Source organism: Callithrix jacchus, chromosome 15 (assembly GCF_049354715.1).
Source record: "Callithrix jacchus isolate 240 chromosome 15, calJac240_pri, whole genome shotgun sequence".
NCBI lineage: Eukaryota > Metazoa > Chordata > Mammalia > Primates > Cebidae > Callithrix > Callithrix jacchus.
Genome location: NC_133516.1, coordinates 101,746,565 through 101,771,076, shown reverse-complemented (window position 1 = coordinate 101,771,076; position 24,512 = coordinate 101,746,565). Strand labels below are relative to the sequence as shown.

Here is a 24,512-nt window from a genome sequence, read left to right as displayed (position 1 = left end):
TCAATCTTGGTGGGCACCATCTAATCGGCTACCAGTGTGGCTAGAATAAAGCAGGCAGATGAAGGCAAAATGAGCAGACTTGCTGAATCTTCCAGCTTTCGTTTTTCTCCCGTGCTGGAAGCTTCCTGTCCTTGAATATCAGACTTCAGGTTCTTGAGCTTTTGGATTCTTGGACTAATACCAGTGATTTGCCAGGGGCTCCTGGGCCTTCAGCAACACACCTAAGGCCGTACTGTCAGCTTCCCTACTTTGAGGTTTTGGGGCTCGGACTGGCTTCCTTGCTCCTCAGTTTGCAGACAGCCTATCTTGGAACTTAACCTTGTGATCATGTGACTTACTCCTTAAAAAAACTATCCTTCAAATATACATATATCCTATTAGTTCTGTCCCTTTAGAGGGAAGCTTGACCAGACATGTTTAGAGAAGCAATTGATTTTCAGTTTATTGTAAAAGTTTGCAACATCATATATAACAATATCAATAAGTTGACTTATTATACAGTCTGTGATTGCAATCCTTCTTTATCATGAAATCTATCAGCATTATCTTTTTTTTTTTTTTGAGACGGAGTTTCACTCTTGTTACCCAGGCTGGAGTGCAATGGCGGGATCTCGGCTCACCGCAACCTCCGCCTCCTGGGTTCAGGCAATTCTCCTGAGTTAGCCTCCTGAGTAGCTGGGATTACAGGCATACGCCACCATGTCCAGCTAATTTTTTGTGTTTTTAGTAGAGACGGGGTTTCACCATGTTGACAAGGATGGTCCAGAATTATCTTTTAAGACAGATCTGAAATTCCCCTTTTCCTCCTTAGACCTCATCTTCAAAAATCACCACACTGGATCTTCAGACATGTTTGTAGACCAGGAAACACTAATGAAATATGCAAGAGAAGAGCATAACAAATGAGTAAGTAGAAAAAATTGTTTAAAAGTTAAAATGTTCCACTACAATTAGTTTTTACCTGATATGTTAGGTGTATTACAAAGGGTCCAACAGTAGAGAGGCAGATGCAGCTGCCGTAGAGTTTAAAATAATTCCTTCTTTAGAATAAAGTTTTTCTTCTAACTCCTTCTTTACTATACAGCTTATTCATGCTGATAACGTTAGTTGGTAATGTGCTGACAGGGAATTGAGGAAAGTAACTGGGGAAGGAGAGTTTATTGCCACGAACTAACATTGCCTGCTTTGAAAATACTGATTGTCAACAGCTTCTCATGACCCAAAATTGACTCAGCCAAATAAGCACAGTTCCACTCTTTGCTTTCATGTGGATCAGTAATACAACTCAAAACAGAACTGCTTAGTCACTGCCCATCAGTCTATGTAGAAGTATTGCATGGTTTGCAAAGTTCAAAAATTATGCTTTTTTCCCCCTAAGACTACTATCTATTGTAGAACATTTCACAGGACTCTAAACTATTGCAAAACCCCACTGAAAAATGTGTCCTAAGAAGGTAGATTTCCAGAAAGCTTTTATACTTTTCCAACTACTTATTGCTAAGTAGTAATAAACTACTTATTTATCACATTTCTTAGGTTTCCTGGGTCAGCTGGGCAATTCTTCTTTGGGGTTTCCCATGTAATTGCAGTCAAATGGATAGTAGCCGGGGCTGGAGTCATCTGAAATTTCTTCATGTGTGTATCTGACACATGGCCTGAGAGGCTGGAGCTCTGAAAGTTGCTTTGCTTTCTCTCTCCATGTGACCACATGGCTAGCTTAGGCTTCCTTATAGTATGGCAGTCCTAGACTAGTGTGTTTACATGTCACTGAATTTCCAGAAGAGGCATTTCAAGAGTCCCAGATAAAAGATGCAATTAGTTTTGTGACCGAATCTCAGAAGCTTCAGAACATTATTTCTGCATTCTTCTACTTGAGTAATTCCTAGGGCAAGCTGACATTCAACTCGAAGCATGACTTCATTTCTCAAGAGACACAATAGCCAGATTCTGTGACTGCCTCTAATCTAACCTATGCTATTTGTTTAACTAAGGCCCCATATTGGTAGGGCTTATTCATGTTTTAAAAATAATGAAGACACAGAGGCTGGAGCAAAAAACTTACTACCAAGGTTTTTCCGTAAATTGGTGTCAGAGCAGTGAAAATAATTGTATATGCAGCTCTTCATTTTTTAAGTAGCAGATATTCTACTTGCAGAAGGGTTTTTAAGTGAATAATCTATCCTGTATGTTAAAATCCACCCAAATGACATCTTAAAGATTCTTGTTTATGTGCATTAGCAGCTTTTGTGCAAATAAAATCTTTTCTCAATTTACTGTTTTTTTTTTTCATCACTAAATCTCCTAATGTTTTAGTTTCTGATGTACTAGAGACATGCTACAAAAAGCTATGGCACTGATCATTTTTTCCATGGTGATTTTATCCAGCTGATTCTATAGATTGAAATTGCTATTTTCCCTTATCTTTTGAAAATTAGACTGTCATGTCAAGTAGATATTACAAAGTTTTGGCTAGTTAACTTACTTTACTCATGAAAATCTACTTAAATCTCAATAAGCAGAAGTTGAAATGTTAGAACTTTTGGCTCCATACATTTGTTTTTAACAACTGGTTTCAGGGAAAACAAAGAGAAGGGTATTTTCTACGGTCTTGTTTATGTGAACATCTTGGGGAATTAAGCTGTTTTCTTTGGGCTTCCTCCTAGTTTTCTATTCAGTTTCTCTCTCATCCAAATCTATTCTTTCACTTCATTTTTTTTTTCTGGGTGAATTCTGCCACTTTAGTTCTCTGTGAGGTTTCTTGTTTTGTTTATAGATGAAAACTTGGTGCTTTTCTTCAGTTGCCAGTAAATATTTGTGTAGAATTGCCTAGTTAGCCTCTGATGATGATGGTGTGAGTCAGCCCTCTTTCTGTGTTTCTGTAGTTTCCCCTGCAATGTGTAAAGGCACCCTGTTTCATCTTATCTAGCTTTGGCATTAGTGCATAGTGTGTGTAAGTGCATATGCACATGCAATGCCTTTGCCTGCCAAGTGAAAATGCACAGTACCTTCCCCAGAAACTGCAGTGCAATAGAAACAAAATCCCAAACTCTGCAGCAAAGTTAGAACTTGTTTGTTGAAAATAACTTTACATTAATAAAAATAATCAAACATATATTATATGACATCAGTGCCTTGTTTACAAAGCAATTCAGATAGGCCATCTATTGTCACTCCAGTTTCAGAGTCAGAGGTTAAAGGCTTGTCTGTTTATGGCAATAATTATTAAATGTATGACCAAAACTGTTTTGAAATAGTTAAAAGTATTCTTAGGAATTGGGAATGAATCTATGAAATGAGAATTAAATTATGAAGAAGTTTTTTTTTAAAGTAACTAGAACTGTATATATTTGCCTCACTTGAAAAAAACGATTAGTAAATCCATTAAAGATTCTTAGAATGTCAATTTTAAAGTAGCTTGTTGTTAAGAAGAATATACTTCTAAGGGAAGATGCCTGCATGGCTTATGGAAGGTGGGCATTCTGAAGGCACATCCCTGCTAGTACATTCTAACTTATTAACACTGTATTGGCTGCTGAGCTGGTAGACTTCTGCGTGAAGAACAAAGCATCCACATTTTTGTGTCAGAAGACACAAGTCAAACATCACCCACAGTACTGGCCTGGCTCACAAAACAATTATCTGATTAAAATTTCATAATAATTTATGTTAATTTTCCTGTAGGTGAGAATTAACTGACTCACTGATTAGTCTTTCTGTAGTTGCATCTCTCATTTTAAATGAATCTATTGCCAAGTGTGGTGGCTCATGCCTCTAATCCTAGACACCTGGGAGGCTAAAGTGGGAGCATCACTTGAGACTAGGGATTTGAGACCAGCCTGGAAAACATAGTGAGACACAATCTCTAAAGTAAAACCAAATTAAAAAAAAAAGGCTGGATATGGTGGCATGTGCCCATAGTCCCAGCTACTTTAGTGGCTGAGGTGGAAAGGTTACTTGACCCGAGGAGCTGGAGGTCATAGTGAGCTATGATCCTGCCCCTGAACTCTAGCCTGGGAAACGGAATCAGATGCTGACTATAAAATAATAATCATTATTATATTACCAATATAGTCACATGTATTTTGAGATAGTTGCTCTCATTCTGGTCACCTTTGTGTTTACTGGCCAAACCAAATTTCTGGACCTGTGAAAGTGTGGACTAGACTCTAGACTGTTTTTTTCAACTGTTCTAATGGTCATCATTATTAAAATCATTGAATGGTTTTTGAAAAGACAGGTTACTTAAGTCCTTCTGTGATGCACTGAGTAAAATTATCTTCTGGAAGAGGCTGACATCTTTTAAGTAATTTCCCTTGGTAATTATTATATAAATAAAAGAGGGAGAGTGATTACACCCTGTTATGTTAACTTCTCAATGGAAAAATATACAGTAAGCTTTTGCTGTGTGCCAGGCATTTGAGTAGATGCTTGGGACACACGGTTGGATGAGGCAGAGCTCCGTCTTCAAGGAAGACATCATGAAGATAATAGGCCAATAGTCAACTATCTACAATACATCGGAGTGCCTTTTAAAATAAAATTCTATCAAAAGATTTTTTAAAAAAAGAGCAAGTAACTTTTAGAACTTTTTAAGGACAATAATATAGAAAGTTCAGAATCATGGGCTTAAGAAATAGCCAGATTTGAAGCAGCACAGGTAATGAGAAGATAATACTGCCACTAATGTGGGAAGAAAAATCTCAAGAGGCATGGAAGGCAAAGTATACAGAGGTTTAATGAGTTTCATTAACACCATTAGAGGCAGAGTGGAAGAAGACTATTTAGCTGAGTCTTAAATCAGAGGAAGGAAGCATTGGTTGCTGACCATGGGAAGTTCCCAGAATCAGCTAAAAAATTTCTGCTTGCTCATGTCCAACATCCCTGTTTTTCCCAACGTGGGAATGGTTTCAGTATATGAAATAGAATAAAGCTGTAAAAGTAATATTGTAGTTTAGTAAAACTTGCTTATGATTTTTCTTCATACCCAGTTTCCCATTTGTGCTTTACTGATAAAGAAAAGCACATTTGCTTCATATTTAGGTTTGCTTCATATTTAGGCTACCAGCACTGTAAACCATTAGACACAGTTTTCAGATACATATAGTAAATAAAGAATGGCATAATCACACTGTAGAAAATTGACACTGTGAGTAGCAAAATCAGACTGTACTTTGTATTTTTTGGTTCTGAATGAGAAAATCTAGAAAATAGTCTTGAATGAGAAAATCTAGAAAATAGTCTTTTTAGACTTGTATTCTCCATCAACCATGCTTAGAAATGTTTATCTACCTCTACAAGAACTTGATTTTAGGAGATGGGTCAGGGTGCTGGGAAAAACCATAGGAAAGGCGCAAACCTTCTTGGAAGGCCAGGAGGTTTTGTAAAATCTTCAGTAAAGGGTTATGGCTGAGGGCAGCCTAATCCTCTTACCTTGAGCTAATAGTAAAGAGTAGATAACAAGGGAATGTAGAGGAGTTTATCTAAATAGTTGTATTCATGTTGTCCTAAAACCAACCTTTGATCATTCCTGGGCAGGATTGCTCTCTACTCAGGGGATCAGCAATATTAATTACCCACAAATGGTGTTTACTCAAGACCTTTGTCATTAAATCTGTTCTAAAATAAATACGAGCATCTTCAGCATATTGGGGTTGCACAAGCAGACTCCTTCTCCTGGGTCTGTAAGCCATGGGGTCCCCTAGCCACACCCTCACAGGCAAAACACCTGTGTCTGTGAACTCTTCATCCATCGCTCGGCCAGGGTCTGCAGGTCAGACTCAGCAGATGATCATCATCTGTTATTAATGTGACCATAGTCAACTGAATTGTGGATCAGTGCCTAGCAGTAAATTAATTTTTAAAAGTAGCATTGTAGTGCAGATTCATAAGGTGAAAATTAATCCTAAAATAACATGGAAGAAAAAGAAGGAAGAACGAGATTTTTAAAATCTAAGTAATCACTGGTGTAATAATGGAATAAAAATACAGTATCTTTTAAAAACATAAATTTGGCCAATAAAATTTAGGCATAGAAATGCCAATTATATCTGATACTATATAGTGCTTATATACCGGCAATTGTCCTAAATATTTTACATGTATTAATCTACTTAACTCTCACAGTACCATTATTATTGCCACCAGTAGGGTCTTTATTGTAAATATTGGGACAATTAAGCAATCAAGGCTAAGTAATTTGTGTAAGATCACTTGGTACCAAACATATTCTTCACTGTCCCAACTGTACAATAGCATCCCAAACTTCAAAAAATTGATTTCTCATCTTTGCCTGTTGGTGTCTTGGCACAAGGAGCCTGAAATTAACCGGCAGGCACCTGTATCCTGAGGCTTAATAGGACCATAAGGACAGCCCATAGACTATCACACTTGTTCACTATTTACTACATCAATGAGACCATATTTATTGAAGTGAATGAGCTAAAAGTGGCAAGTATGCAGGTTTCATATCCCATGAATACTGCATTTTGATCCCCTTTTGGATGAAAAAAATGCACGTATAACAAAACCATAGATTTCCAGTACATGTTGTCCAAGGGTGAACTGTATGCTGAAGCTCTCTAGCTGCAACGGATGAGTCTCCTAATATGCTGCCATTAAGATCATCTGTGTTTCACATTTAAGCCTTAACTGGTGGTTAATCACCTTTTAGTCTTCCACTGGCATTTTTCAAAATCATAAATTTCCCTAACAGCAATTATCAAAAGTCATAATCTTTGTCATCATTCCCGCATATTTCCCAATTGCTTTATATATTGCATCTACCAGTGCATTTCTTTTTGCCAGTACCATCTCAATTCACAACAAGTAGAAACTGGAACAATGGTACTACGATCACCTGCAAAGGACTGTATCTGTGGAAAGTACTACTTGCCAGCTAGTCAGCTGGTGATCCAGTTTTAAAATTCTATTTTTGAGTTGCTTTCTCAGACCACTTTCAGCAACAACTGTTTCAGTTGGGTTTCCCAGAAAGCAGCTTCTGAGATTAAAAATGTGCGTGCAAAATGTTTACTAGTAATTTCTCCCAGAATCAATATCTAGGAATGGTGGAAGTGAAGAAAGCAGAATCTGGCAGAGGTAGAGATTTAACAACAAGGAAGTTATGTAAGAGACCCCAACTCATCTGACTGGAATGCTGGTCTGAGATAGATACAAGGGTCTTTGTATTCTCATATTAACCAGTCATTGGATATGCATGGCTTTAGGAAACAGGGCATGACTTTGGGTAAGTACTGGAAATGTACTCACGTGAGGATACTTAGCTGCCAACACTGAGAAACTGGGGGATTAAGTGTCTCAGATCTGGATGAGAGATCTAGGTTGTACACAGCAATATCAATTGAAATTATTTTGTCTATGAACTAGAGCATCGGTTGAATGATTCATGGAGAACTTCCCACAGTAAATAGACCCCCACTCTCTTCTGGCTTGTAGGGTTTTTGCTGAGAGATCTGCTGTTTTTCTGATGGGCTTTCCTTTGTGGGTAACTTGACCTTTCTCTCTGGCTGCCCTTAACATTTTTGCTTTCATTTCAATTTTGGTGAATCTGACAATTAGTTGTCTTAGGGTTGCTTTTTGTGAGGAGTATCTTTTTGGTGTTCTCTGTATTTCCTGAATCTGAATATTGGTCTATCTTGCTAGGTTGGGGTTGTTCTCCTGGATAATAACCTGAAGTGTGTTTTCCAACTTGGTTCCATATTTCCCGTCACTTTCAGGTACATCAGTCAAATGTAGGTTTGGTCTTTATACATAGTCCCATATTTCTTGGAGGCTTTGTTCATTCCTTCTCATGCTTTTTTCTCTAATCTTGTCTTCACACTTTATTTCATTAAGTTGATCTTCACTCTATGATACCCTTTTTTTCACTTGATTAATATACCTACTGATAGTTGTATATGCTTCATGAAGTTTTCCTGCTGTTTTTTTCAGCTCCATCAGGTCATTTATGTTCTTTTCTAACTGGTTATTCTAGTTAGATATTCCTCTAATCTTTTTTCAAGGTTCTTAGCTTCCTTATATTGGGTTAAAACATGCTTCTTTAGCTCAGAGGAGTTTGCTATTACCCACCTTCTGAAGCCTACTTCTGTCAATTTGTCAAACTCATTCTCTGTCCAGTTTTGTTCACTTGCTGGTAAGGAGTGGTGATCCTTTGGCAAAGAGGTGTTCTGGTTTTTGGAATTTTCTTTTCCTCATATTCGTGGATTAATCTATCTTTTGTTTTTGATGCTGGTGACCTTTGGATGGGGTTTCTGTGTGGACATTCTTTTTGTTGATGTTGATGCTATTGCTTTCTGTTCATTAGTTTTTCTTCTTACAAGCCTCTCTACTGCAAGTCTGCTGAAGTTTTCTGGAGGTTCACTCCAGACTCTGTTTGCCTATGTATCACCAGTGGAGGCTGCAGAGCAGCAAAGATTGCCGTCTGTTCCTTTCTCTGCAAGCTTTGTCCCAGAGGGGCACCCACCAGATACCAGCCAAGCTCTCCTATATGAGGTGTCTGTCAACCCCTGCTGGGAGGTATCTCTTAGTCAGAAGGCACGGGGGTCAGGGACCCACTTGAGGAGGCAGTCTATCCCTTAGCAGAGCTTGAGCACTGTGCTGGTAGATCCACTGCTCTCTTCAGAGTCAGCAGGCAGGAATTTTTTAGTCTGCTGAATCTGTGCCCATAGCTGCCCCTTCCTCCAAGTGGTCTATTCCAGGGTTATGGGAGTTTTAGCTACAAGCCCCTGCCTGGGGCTGCTGCCTTTCTTTCAGAGATGCCCTGCCCAAAGAGGAGGAATCTAGAGAGGAAGTCTGGCTATAGGGCTTTGCTGAGCTCAGTGGGCACTGCCCGGTTGGTACTTCTCGGGTTGCTTTGTTTACACTGTGAGAGGAAAACCGCCCACTCAAGCCTCAGTATAATAGTGGATGCCCCTTGCCCCACCAAGCTGGAGTATACCAGGTCAACTTCAGACTGCTGTTCTGGGAGAGAATTTCAAGTTAGTGAATCTTAGCTCACTGGGTTCCATGGGAGTGGAATCTGCTGAGCTAGACCACTTGGCTCCTTGGTTTCAACCCCTTGTCCAGGGGAGTGAACAGTTCTGTCTCACTGGCATTCTAGGAACCACTGGACTTCAAAAGAAAATCCTGCAGCTATCTCAGTGTCTGCCCAAATGGCTGCCCAGTTTTGTGCTTGAAACCCAGTGACCTGCTGATGCAGGCACCCGAAGGAATAGCCTGGTCTGTGGGTTGAAACGACTGTGGGAAAAGCATAGTATCTGGGCCAGCAAGCACATTCTGTCATGGCACTGTACCTTATGACTTCCCCTGACTAGGAGATAGAGTTCCCAGACCCATTGCGCTTTCAGGGTGAGGCGATGCCCCACTCTGCTTCCACTTGTCATCTGTGGACTGCACCCACTGTCTAACCAGTCCCAGTGAAATGAACTGGGTACCTCTGTTGCAAACAGAAAGTCATCTGCCTTCTGTGTTGATCTCCTTGGGTGCTACAGACCGGAACTTTTCGTATTGTGCCATCTTGCCCAAGAATCCCGTATTTTTTTTAATAGAAAAAAAGGAGCATACAACTTTTAATTGATGTGCATATGAACAGGAGAGCCATATACCAAGCCTCACATATATGAAAGTTTAAGGAGGAGCCACGTGGTTCAGGCTCAAATCTTCTTACCTTTCAGAGATTCTAGTTAATTATTTTAGCTCTTACAGAAACTCATAGCAATGAATATTATTTATTCACAAGGTACTGCATGGGTGGAGGTCATACATACTATCAAAAGCCTAAAGTCAGTAGGGGCTTTATTCTAATTCAGAACCTCTGCTACCCGTTTGTGTAGCCTGGGATACTTGCTCAGAGTTCAGTTTCACAAAAATCCATGTCTTATAGTGCTGGCATGAATAATACAGTCTTGTTTGTATATGTTCACACATCTCTCTCCTGCCAACTGTAGGACAGCCTTTTTTATGTATAATGCTTTATATACATATTTTCTGCTGCTTCCGAGTAGTGACAGATTGTTTTGTGACAGCACAAACACAAAATCTCTCCTTAGTTCAACTCCTAGACGCTGTAAGAAACTTTAGAAGAGGAAATGGCTAAGGAAAGGTAGTTAGCTGCCATCCTCAAAGGAAAGAAGGAAATGATCTGGAAACTAGTCAAAACAGCACTCCTATAGCTGGCCAACTATTTTTGTGGTTTTTAAAGAAGGTGGTCCCTTTATACTCCTGGAGAAACATACCTAAACCTCCTGAGTATGTCATCACTATTTATGTGTGCCATCATGGCCTTGAGGGACCTATTCTGCAGTATGAATTTCTAATTTTGAAATCTACAGCATATGCAGACCCGCTTTATTTGACTCAGCTTGGGAAGACAGACTGCTACTGGGCAATATCACTAGGTAACCAAAGAGGAGGCAAGAGAGTTCAAACCCCATTTTCTATTTAAGTAAAAGAACAGGTAATTATTCTGCGGCATGTTACTTGGGTTGTATCATATCTTTTAACACCAGGGTTTTATTTTTAGCTGCTTAGTTACTGAGATCACTATTCTAAGTAAACAATATCATACACTATAACATGAACAAGAAAAAAGCCCCAAAACTTTGAACAGGGAAGCAAAATAGCACTGTAAATAGGTCTACTTAGTAAGTAGCAGGGCAAATTAAGGGAAAAACAGATAGCTAATGCTGTATTTTGCAGCTCTCCTTTATTATTTATTTATTTATTTATTTATTTATTTTGAGAGGGAGTTTTGCTCTTGTTACCCAGGCTGGAGTGCAATGGCGAGATCTCAGCTCACTGCAACCTCCGCCTCCTGGGTTCAGGCAATTCTCCTGCCTCAGCCTCCTGAGTAGCTGGGATTACAGGCCCGCGCCACCATGCCCAGCTAATTTTTTGTATCTTTAGTAGAGACGGGATTTCACCATGTTGACCAGGATGGTCTCGATCTCTTGACTTCGTGATCCACCTGCCTCGGCCTCCCAAAGTGCTGGGATTACAGGCATGAGCCACCGTGCCCGGCCTGCAGCTCTCTTTTATATGCAGTATGGCTTACAAGTCAATAAAACACTGTTTAAGACAAGGAGATAAAATTTAAATGCCTAATATATATATATTATTAAGATGTGTTTCTCTAATTAGTATAAAGTAATGGATATATATTTAGACTTTCATTACGGAGAAAAGGCAGGAAATCCAGAACACGTGAGGAAATAGCATGTCTCCTTTTGCCTGCCAAATGCTTCTAATTATTTATCTGTACTTACTGTTTCATTTTTCTTGTCTACACTTACTCTTTTTACCCTAATCTGTTTGTGCCTTCAACCCTTGTTGAGATTATTTTCCAAACTATCGTAAAAGTCTAGTTAATTGCCAAATTCTGTTTGACCTCTTTACAATGTCTGACATTATTGTCGATGTGATTGCCTTGAAATGCTCTTTTTCCTTGCATTGCATTCTCCTAAGGGTACTTCTTTAACAGAAGCAACTACTCTGTGAAACCTGATTTTGTTCAATGCAGCATGCAGAACTATTAGCTATGTTGGGCAAATGACTTTAAAAATGTGTGCCTCAGATTGTTCATCTGTAAAATGGATGCAATAATAGTAGTACTCCCTACTTACATGGTTCTTCTGAAAATAAAATGAGTTGACTGATGTCAAGGATTTAGAACAGTGCCTGGCAAAGAGAATTATCCTACTCTTGCTTGTGCCATTACTGTCTAATGGAGTCTAGTTCTAAAAGACGTTGTTCTTGACAGTTGTGATTTTTTTTCTTGATTATTGTATCTACTTCCTGGCTTACACTTGTATCTAATTGATCATCATTCATGAATGTGACCTCTTCCCTCTTGAGCTCTACTCTCATATCACTAAGTTTGCTAATACCCTCTCATGGATGTCTAATAGGGAATCAAATTAATTAACACAGGATATCAAAAATTTCATTCATGTATTAATTCATTTACTATTTTCTAGACACTGTATTTGGCCCAGGAACACTGTTGGCTTGAGAACAATTTGTTGGATATAGTATCTCAATGTTTTTTCCATCTTGAAAGCTTTGGGTATTGCCCCACTGTATCGTGGTGTTGAATGATGTTGCTGACAGTGTGTCTAAGGACAATCTACTTTTTTTTTTAACTCTTTTTTTTTTAAGTCCAGTAATTTTACTAGTATATTTTTTGGTACTTATGATTCTACATAATTTTTTTTCTGGCATCAAGTATGCTCTTTCAATTTGTAAATTCAACTTTTTACTTTTAGAAACATTTTAAATTTATATATTATTTAAATATATTATCTCTGGGATTAATAATTTTTTTTATTGGGAGTGGTATCACCTTTGACTGTTTTCCCTATTTCATATTGTCTCTACACACCTTTACACTTTTACTTTATTATTCTTTGTTGTGTGTTTTTTATCCATGTCTTTGTAAATATTTCCTTTATTTTGTCATGATTTTTCTTTTCTTTCTCTTTTTTTTTAACTGAGGATTGTTAGCTCGTATTTGTGTCCCCCTGTCTCACTATTGCTACCTTCAGTTATTGTCTTCACTGTGACAACTTTTCTTGATTTGTTAAGTTTCTTGAATTTAAAGAAGCATGCTGTTTTCTGATCATGTTTTTCTCCATCTCCGATTCATTTATCCTGTTCTTTCTCTTATGTTTTTAAAATCATTTTAAGTTTATTTTCTATTATTTCTCATCTCTGAATAAAACAAGATGACTTAATTACAGAATATCTATTGGAAAAGTAAGTAGTGCAAGTTCTCAAAGCAGATATTCTTCCCAATTCACATAGAAATCCCTGTGGACACAGAACTGTAGGGCCGTATGCATTTGGTGAACTGTTTCTCTGGTTTCTTCAGCCAGCAGGCTTTGCAGCTACTGGAATCCTTGTGATTCAGAATCTCTTTCCCTAACAGAGGGTTTTCCATGGAAACAGCAAAGAAGACTCCAACATCAGTTTCCACACTACTTTTTTATTATTTCTGATACGAAATTCTGTTTTTTCTTCCTGTGGGCAGCTAGGCTCTGATGAGATTTGTAGCTTCTTCCAGCCTGGTTATCTTTTTTATACCCATTGTACCTTCACTATATTTGAAATAGTTTCTCACACATTTTAATTTGAATTATGAATATTTTCTATTTCTCTGAAGATGGGAGTTTTCTTTCTGTTTCTTGTTCTCTTTTATTACATGCTTTACAAGCTAAAAAAGGACGAGACCATTTTATCCACCATTTAAAAATTAAAAGTGAAATATACATTTCACTATAAGGTATACTATGACATCCTCAGAAAGCAGAAAAGTACTTGTCCTCTTCTCCTCGTTATTAAGATTACATATCCAGTCCAATTCAAATGTATGTATTTTTACCCAATTAGAAAATACTCCCTCCACCCTAAAACTTGTCACTGTACCAGATAAATGCCAAAAGTTAACCTGGACAATAAAAATGCTGGCATTGAACATGTGTTAGGATACAACGAGTTTAACACTTAAGTGAATTTTAGGCTGTAGTCCTTTGAGGAATTAGATCTGCGTTGCTAAAGTAGCTGATTAAACAAATTAAACTAAGTAAATAAGTGAATTAGCACTCAAAGGTCTATATATTTTCATATTATTATATATTGTCAATTACTGTGCTAGAGATGTGTGTGTGTGTGTGTGTGTGTGTGTATTTAGGTGTGTGTATATATATAGGCGCTTATAATATGAACAATTCATATGCAGTAATTGTCTAATGGCATTCTAAGACTGATATGAATTCACTTTAGAATTTCAATGTCAGTTATGTCACAGGAAATTTTCCTTTGTCCTGGCTTCAGTTAGGTATTATTACATATGCCTGTGATGGGAGAAATTAGAAAAATGGTAAATTTAAGGCCAATGTCATTTGTTTTTGTTTCTTCTATTTATGCATAGGCTTGGAATAAGTGACCCTTCTGCTATTTCATGACTAGGTCACATACTTGGTGCAAGATCTATAAGAGAGAATGAAGGGGACAAAACACAGAAAGGAAATTTATATTTATAAAAATGGAACATGATAATTGGAAAAAGTAGATTTATGTTTTGGAAATCTGTGGTTTGGTATGCACCTTATGTGTTTAGATTTCATATAATTACCTTAACAAATTGTTCTTATCTGAAATGTTTATTTTTATCAGCAACAGAGGGAAATTTTCTTGATAGGGTGATTTATATATACCTACTGTGAAATTTCTACATGAAGATCAAAGTTTAACAGGCATCTCAAGGAACATGGTATAGTTTTTAAAGGATCAGCTTTCAACATTCTCAGATTAGTAAGTTCTTAGTGGGTTACTGTGAAATTGGGTTTATTCAAAACATAACCAAAAGAAACATTGTCTGGGGACAAGCTGTCTCAGGAAATTAGTAACAGGTGACATGGAAACTTAAACCTCAAGGTCAATAGCCCCAATTTGTCCTGAGTCAATAGTGGCTAGGAAGTCATCAGAGTACAAATGTTGGTCAGTTATCCAGGAGAAAGAAGGAAGGTGTTCTAATCTTGTTCTTTGAAATTGTTTGTATCACAAGTTCTAATTTGAAAATAAGAGAGGGTGTATACACACATGCAAGCATACATAAACATACAAACATAAACATAACTATTAAGATAAAACTGAATGTCTGCAGGTATATGGTTCTAATCAGCAGGATTAAAGATATTTTACGTTTCATCTTTTTGCCAATTCTTGTTTTCTAAATGTTTTACAGTAAAATATTTTGCTTATGCTACAAGAAAAAAAATTAAAACATTTTTCTTTCCCAGACTGATTTCTAAAGAACTAAAAGATAATCTCAACATTATCTTCACTTGTTTATCTCTTTAGATCCTGTCTTTAATTACTTTAGCCGGTAACTCTTCTGTGAACCATTCAATATTGTCTTAAGCACCTGGCCTAATAGTTAATCTACCCCACTTCCTCATTATTTAGTACTTATTTCTCCATTTCGGGCATCAAATAGGTTAAATTCTCATGCCTCCAGAAATCTCCAAGGGATTACCCACATGTTTTTCAGACTCAATATCATATTAGAACAATTTTTAAATATTTGACCTAGTTTATCTTTTTTTTAATGTAATTTTCAATCTGAGTGAGTGAATGCTCACTTAAAAAAATGTTATAGAATAATAAGGCTTATAATGACAAAAACAACAAGCCTCTGTTCTGCCACTTCACAGCTCTCATTTTGCTTCTCAGAGATAACATTTAACATATATTATTTATTTACCCAATAGCTGATGAAGGGCCATTATATTTCAGACACTGCTGAAATTCAGCAGGAAAGGAAATATGATATATTGGGGGGGTGAAATATTAAATAGATTTTATAGGACAAGCTTAATCGAAGGGTGACTTTTGTCACCTGAGGGAAGTGCAGGAGTTACTTCAATGGCTGTCTAGAATCAGAGATTTCTAGGCAACAAATGCAAAGGCCATGAGATAGGAATACGCCTGTTGATTTCAAAAGCACTTCAATATTCACAGTCCTCCTGGTATTTTGGTATTTTCCTACATAACTAGTCAGTGTGTTATTAATATCAAACATCTTATCTTGAATTCCACCAATACAGAAGTCAATTGCTCTCTGCTATACTACTGTCCCATCTTCTTATCCTCCCTTGACCCCCAGCTCAGTAATATTAGAATATTTGGTTAAGTTGATGATCAGATATTATGTTATTCTGGCTATGCAAATTATATTCATAATAAGTACTAGATTACAACCAGACATTTTTTGCATTAGTTAAATTTCTAAAATCAATAGCTACTACATTCTTTATTTGCTCATCATGCTGTCCAATTTTATTAATATTTTCCTAAACACTTCAATACTTTTTTCAACGTTTTTGTTTGTCTTTGATTTTTGGTATGTCTTGCTATACGCCTCCCTGGATTAAATTTGATTTGAGACCTCTATGCTTTCTGTACTGGGTGTTGGCCATTTCCCAGATTAGGGAAATTTCCAGCCATTATTTATTTAACTATGATTTTTTATCTTTTTTCTCTTTCTTTCTCTTCCTTCTGCAATTCTTATGATATGATGGTTTGTTCTCTTGATAGCATCCCATAATTTCCATAGGCTTTCTTTTTTTCTTTTTTATTCTTTTGTCTTTTTGCTTCTCTCACTCAATCTTAAATTCTCTTTCACTCATTGATTCTTTATTTTGCTTCATTGAGTGTACTGTTGAAGCTTTTCTTTGAATTTTTCAATTCAATTCTTATATTTTTTACTTCTAGGATTTCTAGCAAGCTCTTTGCTATTATTCCTTTTCTTTGTAGATCTCATGTTTTCATGCTAATTGTATTACATTTTATATTTGTATATTATTGTAGTTTACTGAACTTCTTAATGAATCTTGTTCTGAATTCTTTGCCAGTAATTTTATACATCTCATTTATTTGGTATCCATTACTGGAGCTTTATTAGTGTACTTTGAAGGTTTCATGATTCCCTGATTTTTTGAGATTCTTATATTCTTGCATTGTTTTCTCTGTATTTTAAGGAAGAGCCATCTACTCTAGCCTTTACAGGTTTTCTTTGGCAGGGATGAAACTTCTCTACTTTGTCTACCCTGTTGTTTTAGAAGGGCCAACTGATAACCCTAGGCAGGCAGAACTTGTTGTGAGTTCTCTAGTTGACTGGGCCTCTGGTTTTGCTCTGATGTTGAATGATGCTATTGGCTGAACTCAACTGACTGATAAGACCACTGGCTGGGTTCTTTTATCAGGCATAGCTGCTGGCTGGATACTTCAGTGGGTTCTGCCGAGTCTGGTTACAGGAGATAGTATTTGGCTAGACATTTCCACTATTTGAGATGGCCAGTGCTGCAGATTGAGCTCTAGGATTAAGCAGAGTTGCTCCTCTGGACAGGCAGGACATAAAGCTTCTTAGGGATACCCAGTTGAGTGTTACTGTCTGGCTGGAGCTATAGTGTAGGCTTTTGGCTGAGCTGAGTGGCTGTCTGACCTCCGAGTTCAGTATGTAGACCTTTAACTAATTTCTCTTGTCTTCCAATACCTCACCCCAGCTCTTCACTCTGCCTAGAATTTCCCAGTCCAGGCCCTTCTAGAGAGTGATGCTTTATGAAGCAGTGACCCCTAATCTCCAGCCTGAAGAAGGGTGTATTATGACTGTTTAGTCATTGTGATCAGATTGTTAGAGCCTACAATTCTGTGTAAATGTTTTGTGTAATGTAATATTTTATTTCTCTGGGATATATTTCCAGGAGTGTAATTTCTGAGTCATATTATATTATAGTCTTTAAAAATCCATCAAACTATCTCCCAGAATAGGTATGTCATTTATATTCACCCCAAAAATGTATGTGAGATCCATTTTCTCTGCATTCTCACCAACTTTTGGTATTGTCACCCTTTTTAATTGTGCTCTTCTGATACATAAAGTGTAATGTTTTGACATGGCTTAAATTTTAATTTTCAAAGTAGCCAATGATAAAAAGCATAAAAATCGTTAAAAAATATATTTTATTGCACTTTAGTTTCTGGGGTACATGTGCAGAACATGCAGGATTGTTGCATAGGTACACACATGGCAATGTGGTTTGCTGCCTCCATCCCCGTCACCTATATCTGGCATTTCTCCCCATGTTATCCCTCCCCAGCTCCCTATCCCCCGCTGTCCCTACCCTAGTCCCCCCAAAAAAGTCTTAAATACTTTTTTTATTCATTTACCCTCTCCCTTTTATATTATAAATATCTTTAATATTTTGTCTATATACATTAGAAATCATATCAGACAATGGTATGATTTTTGTTTCACCCACCTGACATAATTTAGAAGACTCAAGATGAGAAAGAAAGTATACTGTATTTACCCATATTTCTACTTTTTCGGTCTTTATCTCTTCATTCTTGATGTTCCAAGTTTCCTTTCTTTATTATTTTATCTTTGATAAAACTTTCTTCAGACATTATTTCAGGAAGGCATGTTGATGTCAAATTCTCTTAGATTTTCTTCATCTGAGAATGTCTTAATTTAACTTTTGTTTCTGAAGATATTTTTGCTGAATATACATTTCCAAGTTGACTGGGTTTTATGTTGTTCATTTTTTTTTTTGGTCAGCAGTGAAAAATATGCCATTTTTTTGGGACCTCCATAGTTTCTGATGACAAATTTGCTTTCATTCACAGTGTTATCCCTCTATAGATAATGAACCATTTCTTTCTGGCTGCTTTTAAGATATTTTTGTTTTTAATTTTCAAAAGTTTCACTATGTTGAGTGTTGGCATCAATTTCTTTGGGTTTATTCTGTTTGGAATTTTTCTCAGCTTTTTGGATTTGTAAGTTTATGTCTTTTTGCCAAAGTTTGAATTCATCAGTTATAGGTTTTTTTGAATACTTATTAGATCTTTTGTTTTAGGTCTTCAGATTTTAAAGGCCCTGTTCTTTCTTTCTCTTTCTTTCCTTCCCTCCCCCCTCCCTCCCTCCTTACCTTTCTTTCTTTCTTTCTTTCTTTCTTTCTTTCTTTCTTTCTTTCTTTCTTTCTTTCTTTCTTTCTTTCTTTTCTTTCTTTCTTTCCCTTTCTCTCTCTCTTTCTTTCTCTCTCTCTCTCTTTCTTTGTCTCTCTCTCTCTCTCTCTCTCTCTCTCTCTCTTTGTCTCTCCATTGTTTAGTTTGGGTAATGTCTACTATTCTATATTTGAGTTTATAAATTTATTTTGGTGCCCTCCATTCTGCTGTAAAACACATCATCAAGCACTTTATTTGATTAATTTATATTTCACTCTAAAAGTTTCATTTGCTGCTGCTTTGTATTTTCTTATTTGCTGAGACTTTATATATTTCTATTTGTTTCAAGTGTTTCTGAGATTGCTTACTGAAAATATCAGTGGTAACATCTTTTTTTCAGATATATTCATTATCTGTGTCATCTTGGTGCTGGTATCTGTTTATTGCCTTTTGTCATGTAAGTTCAGATTTTTCTTGTTTTTAGAAAGGATAGATTTTGAAATTCTTTCCTTGGTATTGTAGAAAGTATGTTGTTAGACCCTAGATATTTTTTAGTATCCTTTTTTTCTGCCAGGGAGTCACATTATGTAGGTGTGGAGTAAAGGCAAAAGCTCAGTTAACCACACTAGGTCCCATTGATAGTATCACTATCACAGTGAAGAAATCAGAATGCCAATTAACATCAGATTTGTACCATGTCATTTCACCTCATTGTTTCTTTATGCGCATAAAAATTATACTTTCTATTTGGTCTTATTGAAGTATATCAGGCAAAGGGAAGTGGAAGACTGACTTGACCTACTTTCTATCATTGGACAGAAAGACAAATTTAACTCTTTAGCAACCCCAGTGATTCTGCAGAAAAAAGGCTTTGTTTCCTTTTATGTTTGTCTGGGTTAGGGTTGGTATTACTAAAAATGTCTTTTATACTTCTACACAAACTTTTTCTGGTCCTTTTTTTAGAGGGTATAGGCATACTTCAAAGATACTGTGCGATTTTCTTCCAAACTAACTATCTAACTATCTAACTATCCCAAGAAAACACATCACACAAACTTTTTGATCATCCACTACATATAAAAGTTATATTTGTGCTATACTATAGCCTATTACATGTGCAGTCACATTGTGTCTAAAAATACATATTTCAATTGAAAAACACTTTATTGATAAAAAATGCTAATGATTATCTGTTCACACACTGAGTCATAATCTTTTTGCTGGCAGAAGATGTTGCCTCAATGTTGATGACTGTTGACTGATCAGGGTGGCAGTTTCTGAAGATTGAGATGGCTATGGCAATTTCTTAAAATGAAACAACATAAAATTTGCTACCTTAATTGATTCTTTCATGAAAGATTTTTCTGGAGTAAATGATGTTGGTAGCATTTTATTCATAGTAGATCTTCAAACCCTGCTGCTGCTTTATCAACTGAATTTGTGTAATATTCTAAATCCTTGGTTGTCATTTTGACAATGTTCACAGCATTTTCACCAAGAATAGATTCTTCTTTAAAAAGCACTTTCTTTGCTCATCCATAAGAAGCAATTCCTCCTCTGTTCCAGTTTTATTATGAGATTGCAGCAATTCAGTTATATCTTCGGGGTCTGCTTCTAATTCTAGTTATCTTGCTAGTTGCATTATATCTGCACTTCTTTCCCAGAAGCCTTCAACCCCTTCAAGTCATTTTTGAGGGTTTGAATAAACTTCTTCCAAACTCCTATTGATGTTAATATTTTGACCTTCCATGAAACATGAATGTCCTGAATCCTGAATCATGGATCCTATCCAGGTTTTCAACTTGCTTTGCTCAAATACATTATAGAAATAACTACCTATGGCTGCTATAGCCTTATTAAATATGCTTCCTTACTTTTCTCTGCCTTCATAGAATTAAAAAAAAGTTAAGGCCTTGGTCTGTATCAGTCTTTGGCTTAAGGTAATGTTATGGCTGGGTTCGACCTTCTATTCAGACCACTCAGTTTGTCAGCATCAGCAATACAACTATTTCCCTTCGTTGTCATTCCCTTTGTTGTGTTCACTGGAGTAGCATTTTTAATTTTCTTCAAGGACTTTTTTTTTTTGCATTTACAATTTGACTAACTAGCACAATAGGCCTAGATTTATGGCCTGTCTCAGCTTGCAACATGCCTTCCTCATTAAGCTTAATATTTCTAGGTTTTGATTTAATGTGAGAGGTATGTAACTTTTTCATTCACTTAATCACTTTTAGCCCATTATAGGGTTATTAACTAGTCTAATTTCAATATTGTTGCATGTCAGGGAATAGAGAGGCATAGGATCGGGAAACAGATGGGTGAATGCTAGTCAGTGGAGCAATCTGAGTTCACATAAAATATATGAAGTCAACTGTGGGCACAGTTCATGGCACCCCAAAACAGTTACAATAGTAACAGCAAAGACCACTGATTATAGATCATAATATTAATACCAGATATAATAATAATGAACAAGCTGGAAATATTGTGAGAATCACCAAAATGTGACCCAGAGACACAATGTGAGCACATGCTGTTGGGAGTTTGCTGTTGACAGACTTGCTCAATGCATTGTTGCCACAAATCTTCAATTTGTAAAAACTGCAATTTCTGTGCAGCACAATAATGGGAAGCGCAAAAACATGAGGTAGGCCTGTGTAGGCTTGTATTTTGGGCTTTTAAAATTGTCTTTGTCTGTTAGTAGTTCTGGGTTCCAGTTTTCTCCAATGCTCCATCTAAGATATATGAAAGGAAAAAGAAAACCCAAGGAACTCATTTCTATGCTGTTCTTCAGTTATGGAGGTTCCTAGCTAGTCTACCTTCTTTTTCAGCCGTTCAGACTTTCTGTGTTTTCTTACAGTATTTATGCCCAGAATTTTCAGTTGTCTCAGAGAAGACTTGCAAGAAATGGGGCAATTTCATCTTAGGAAAGCCAGAAGCCCCAATATTCATCTTTAGGTTCATTTTATAATATTATTCTAGTCAGTTGACATATAATGTTGAACTGTGTTATCCATTTATCCAGCTATTTCTTTTTCCATGCATTTATTTATTCTTTCTTCATCTTTTTTTTATTCACAATTTGTTTGTATGGCATAGTTGTGAGGTTCTATTCTGGTGGTTACTGGACATGAGATCAGAACCATTACTATCAAGACCAATAGAGCCCTAGATATGTCCACACTTTATTGTAGAAGACATTATTTAAAAAATGAATTTTGTTTCAAGTAGGAGAACATAAGATAAATCATTACTGGCTTTGTTTATATGTATAATATTTGTTTACAGTGAATAATAAACATTTTCTTGAAAGAGAACATTATCTGCAAAATGTAAATATCTGGCACAAAGGCTTGAGGTAAAAGGTTCAAAGACCTCCTCATCCATTAGTGTTGGTATTGCTGGTTATGTGGATACAGTAAATTATCTCTTAGCATGAGAGTCTCTACCTGAGTCACTCCTGCCCTCCTCCCTGCCTTCAGCTCTGAAAGAGTACTTTGTGGTTCTCTGAAAGTTTTAAAACACCTGGGCAGTATTACCGTGAGGATTAATGTTCATAATTACTATGAATATTATTCACAAGGTGACCTGTTTATCGTTGATCCTGGCTAATAATATTTCATTTCCTTCAGTAGTGTGTTTTCTGCTGTAGCTTTGGTGTCTCCCGAAGCATGGAGCACAGAGGGATCACCTTGCTTACTGTACTCCAGCGACAGCTGCCACCAGTCACAGATAATTACAAACTCTCGGGTCAGATATACCAGGCCAACCAGAGTGTCATAAATTGTGTGTGTGAATTGCCCAGGGGCCCCTGACTACGTCTGAAACAGAGCCAAAAATAAAACTCCTGACTCTTCCCATACAACTGACTTGCTTCTTTAAATCAAAGTCTCAATTGCCTGTGCTTTTTCTGTCCTATGTATCTCCCGTTGTTATTCTTTCCAGCTGTCTCCTCTAATCTCAGCAAGATTGGTAACAATTTTCATTTTTTCTCTGACCTTATAAACAGGTGGTACCAAAGATATGATATGTGTCGTTATACCATGGAAATAGACGTCTTCTTAGTTTGATCTTACTTCTGTCTTTCTGCTATTATCTTACATGCACATACACAGGTGATTTTCCTATGTGCTTTTTTGTAAGCATTATGGGTCTTACCCCTGTGTTGTGTTCTAAGGAAGCTTAATCTGTAAAGCTGCTTCTGTTCCAAAAAGTTTACTTACTACAGCTTTTTTGGAAATTAACAGTATCTATTAGTATAATGTAGTTTATTAGTACTATTACTCCATAGTGCTATTTAAGGCCAAATATAGTACCATTTGTACTATCATAGAAAATCTACTTGGTTTAACTCTGGGTTTTTTCAGACTTATTATAAAATACTTTTAATCAAAGTTTTATTTATAAACATTGTAGTGCACTGATCTCAAGATTACAGCTTGTCTAGCTTTGACAGATGCAAACACCTAGGTGATCCACACCCCCCATCAAGATGCAAAACATTATATCCCTGAAAAATTTCCCTCATGTCCCTTCCCAATCTTTATGAGTTCTGATGCATCTGTGAATCTGTGTTCTGCCATTGTAGATTATTTTTGCCTTTTTCATATAAACAAAATCATACATATATGCCATTTTGTGTCTAGCTTTTCTTGATCAATATACTGTTTTTAAGATTGTCATGTTGTTGCATGTTTCACCAGTTTAATCCTACTTTTCAGTAGTATTTCATTGTATATTTCAGTTTGTTTATTAATTACTTTTTCTCTTGACTGGTACAATATTATTTCTACTTTTTTGCTACTGTGAATAAATCTGTTAGGAGCATTCTTTTGCAAGCTTTCTGTGGACATAGGCATTTTTTCTTTTGGATGTATTCCTAGAAGTGGATTTGATGACTCACAGGGTAAATATATGTTTAACTTTTTAGAAAACTGCTAATATGTTATCCAAATTGATTGTACCATTTTACATTCCCACAGAAGTGTACGAGAATTCCTGACTCAAGAATTTTTGTCAAACGCATGGTAATAGACTAAGATATACAGTGTGAAATGTTGACATAAATACTATAAAAAGGGGTATAGTCAAAAGAGATGAGAAAAATAGGAGCCTATTCTTTCAAGGTCTAATTCAGATAAATTTAGCTGTATGTCTTGTTTGTTCTGCTCATGACTCAAAGTATTCTCAAGGTATAATTAATCTCTGGTGGCTAAGAGATTTTAGATGTTTCTTCATATTTCTATGATGTGTCCAGATAAGTTCACTGCAAAGTATTTTTCAGTTAAATCATAAAATCTGATGCAGAATTTCGAGTCCAGTTTATTCCTGTATAGTAGAATTAGTAGTCCTGCTTGAAATTCATAATTTACTTCTATTTTTAAATAACAAGTGTTAAATGAAAATAAGAGATTGAATATTGAAAGAAGGAAATTTTTTCATATCTATAGATTGAAACTTCACAGTATTCTTAAATTTTGAGATTTGCAAACATTTATTGAAATCTGGGCTCTTCGAAATACAGTTTGGCTAATAATATTTCAGGCAGCTCTATTAAAGTATTTTAAAAACATGTGATTTGAAGGCTCATTAAATCACAGTAAATAATCACGTTTGTGTTTTGAATGAGAGAATGGCTATTTAGGGAGTAAGACGGGGTAAATTAAAGAAGAACCTACTGACTTTTGAGTGGGGGATTAGCAGACAGAATGAGAATATGGTAACTCTTGACCACTGAGTGGTTCATATCCACTTTGCTTGACTCCTGGGATCTTCTAAACATTTTATTAGGTTTTCTTTTTATAAGTGCATATGATAATAGGGTAGGAAAGTACCCTAGTATCTAGACAGAACTTTTATTTGATGTTTACATTTTCTCCAAACCATTTTCCCCAGTTTATTTACCTTTCAACAATAGAAGGATTTGCTTCAGTGGCATGGAGAAGGTCAAGGGAACATATACTTATGGACCGAAAATGAATTTTATTACTCTT

The 24,512-nt window shown here is 36.4% G+C and overlaps 1 protein-coding gene across 15 annotated transcripts in view; it reads left to right on the top strand.

Annotated features, from left to right (window-relative positions):
• The window catches only part of LOC144579619 (uncharacterized), a 634,762-nt gene that overhangs the window by 293,926 nt on the left and 316,324 nt on the right, over positions 1-24,512 (top strand). For 9 of the 15 annotated variants that reach the window (XR_013527746.1, XR_013527736.1, XR_013527734.1 and 6 more), the window contains one exon: positions 812-906. The exons of 5 other annotated variants lie outside the window; for them this stretch is intronic. Coding sequence is in view for 1 of the 10 variants with exons in the window: in XM_078352289.1 (XP_078208415.1) it covers positions 812-859 (48 nt within the window). In the remaining 9 variants the exon portion in view is untranslated. Of the gene's footprint in view, positions 1-811; positions 907-22,151; positions 23,833-24,512 lie in introns of those variants that run through there. One more of the 15 variants, XM_078352289.1, reaches the window with a different exon arrangement.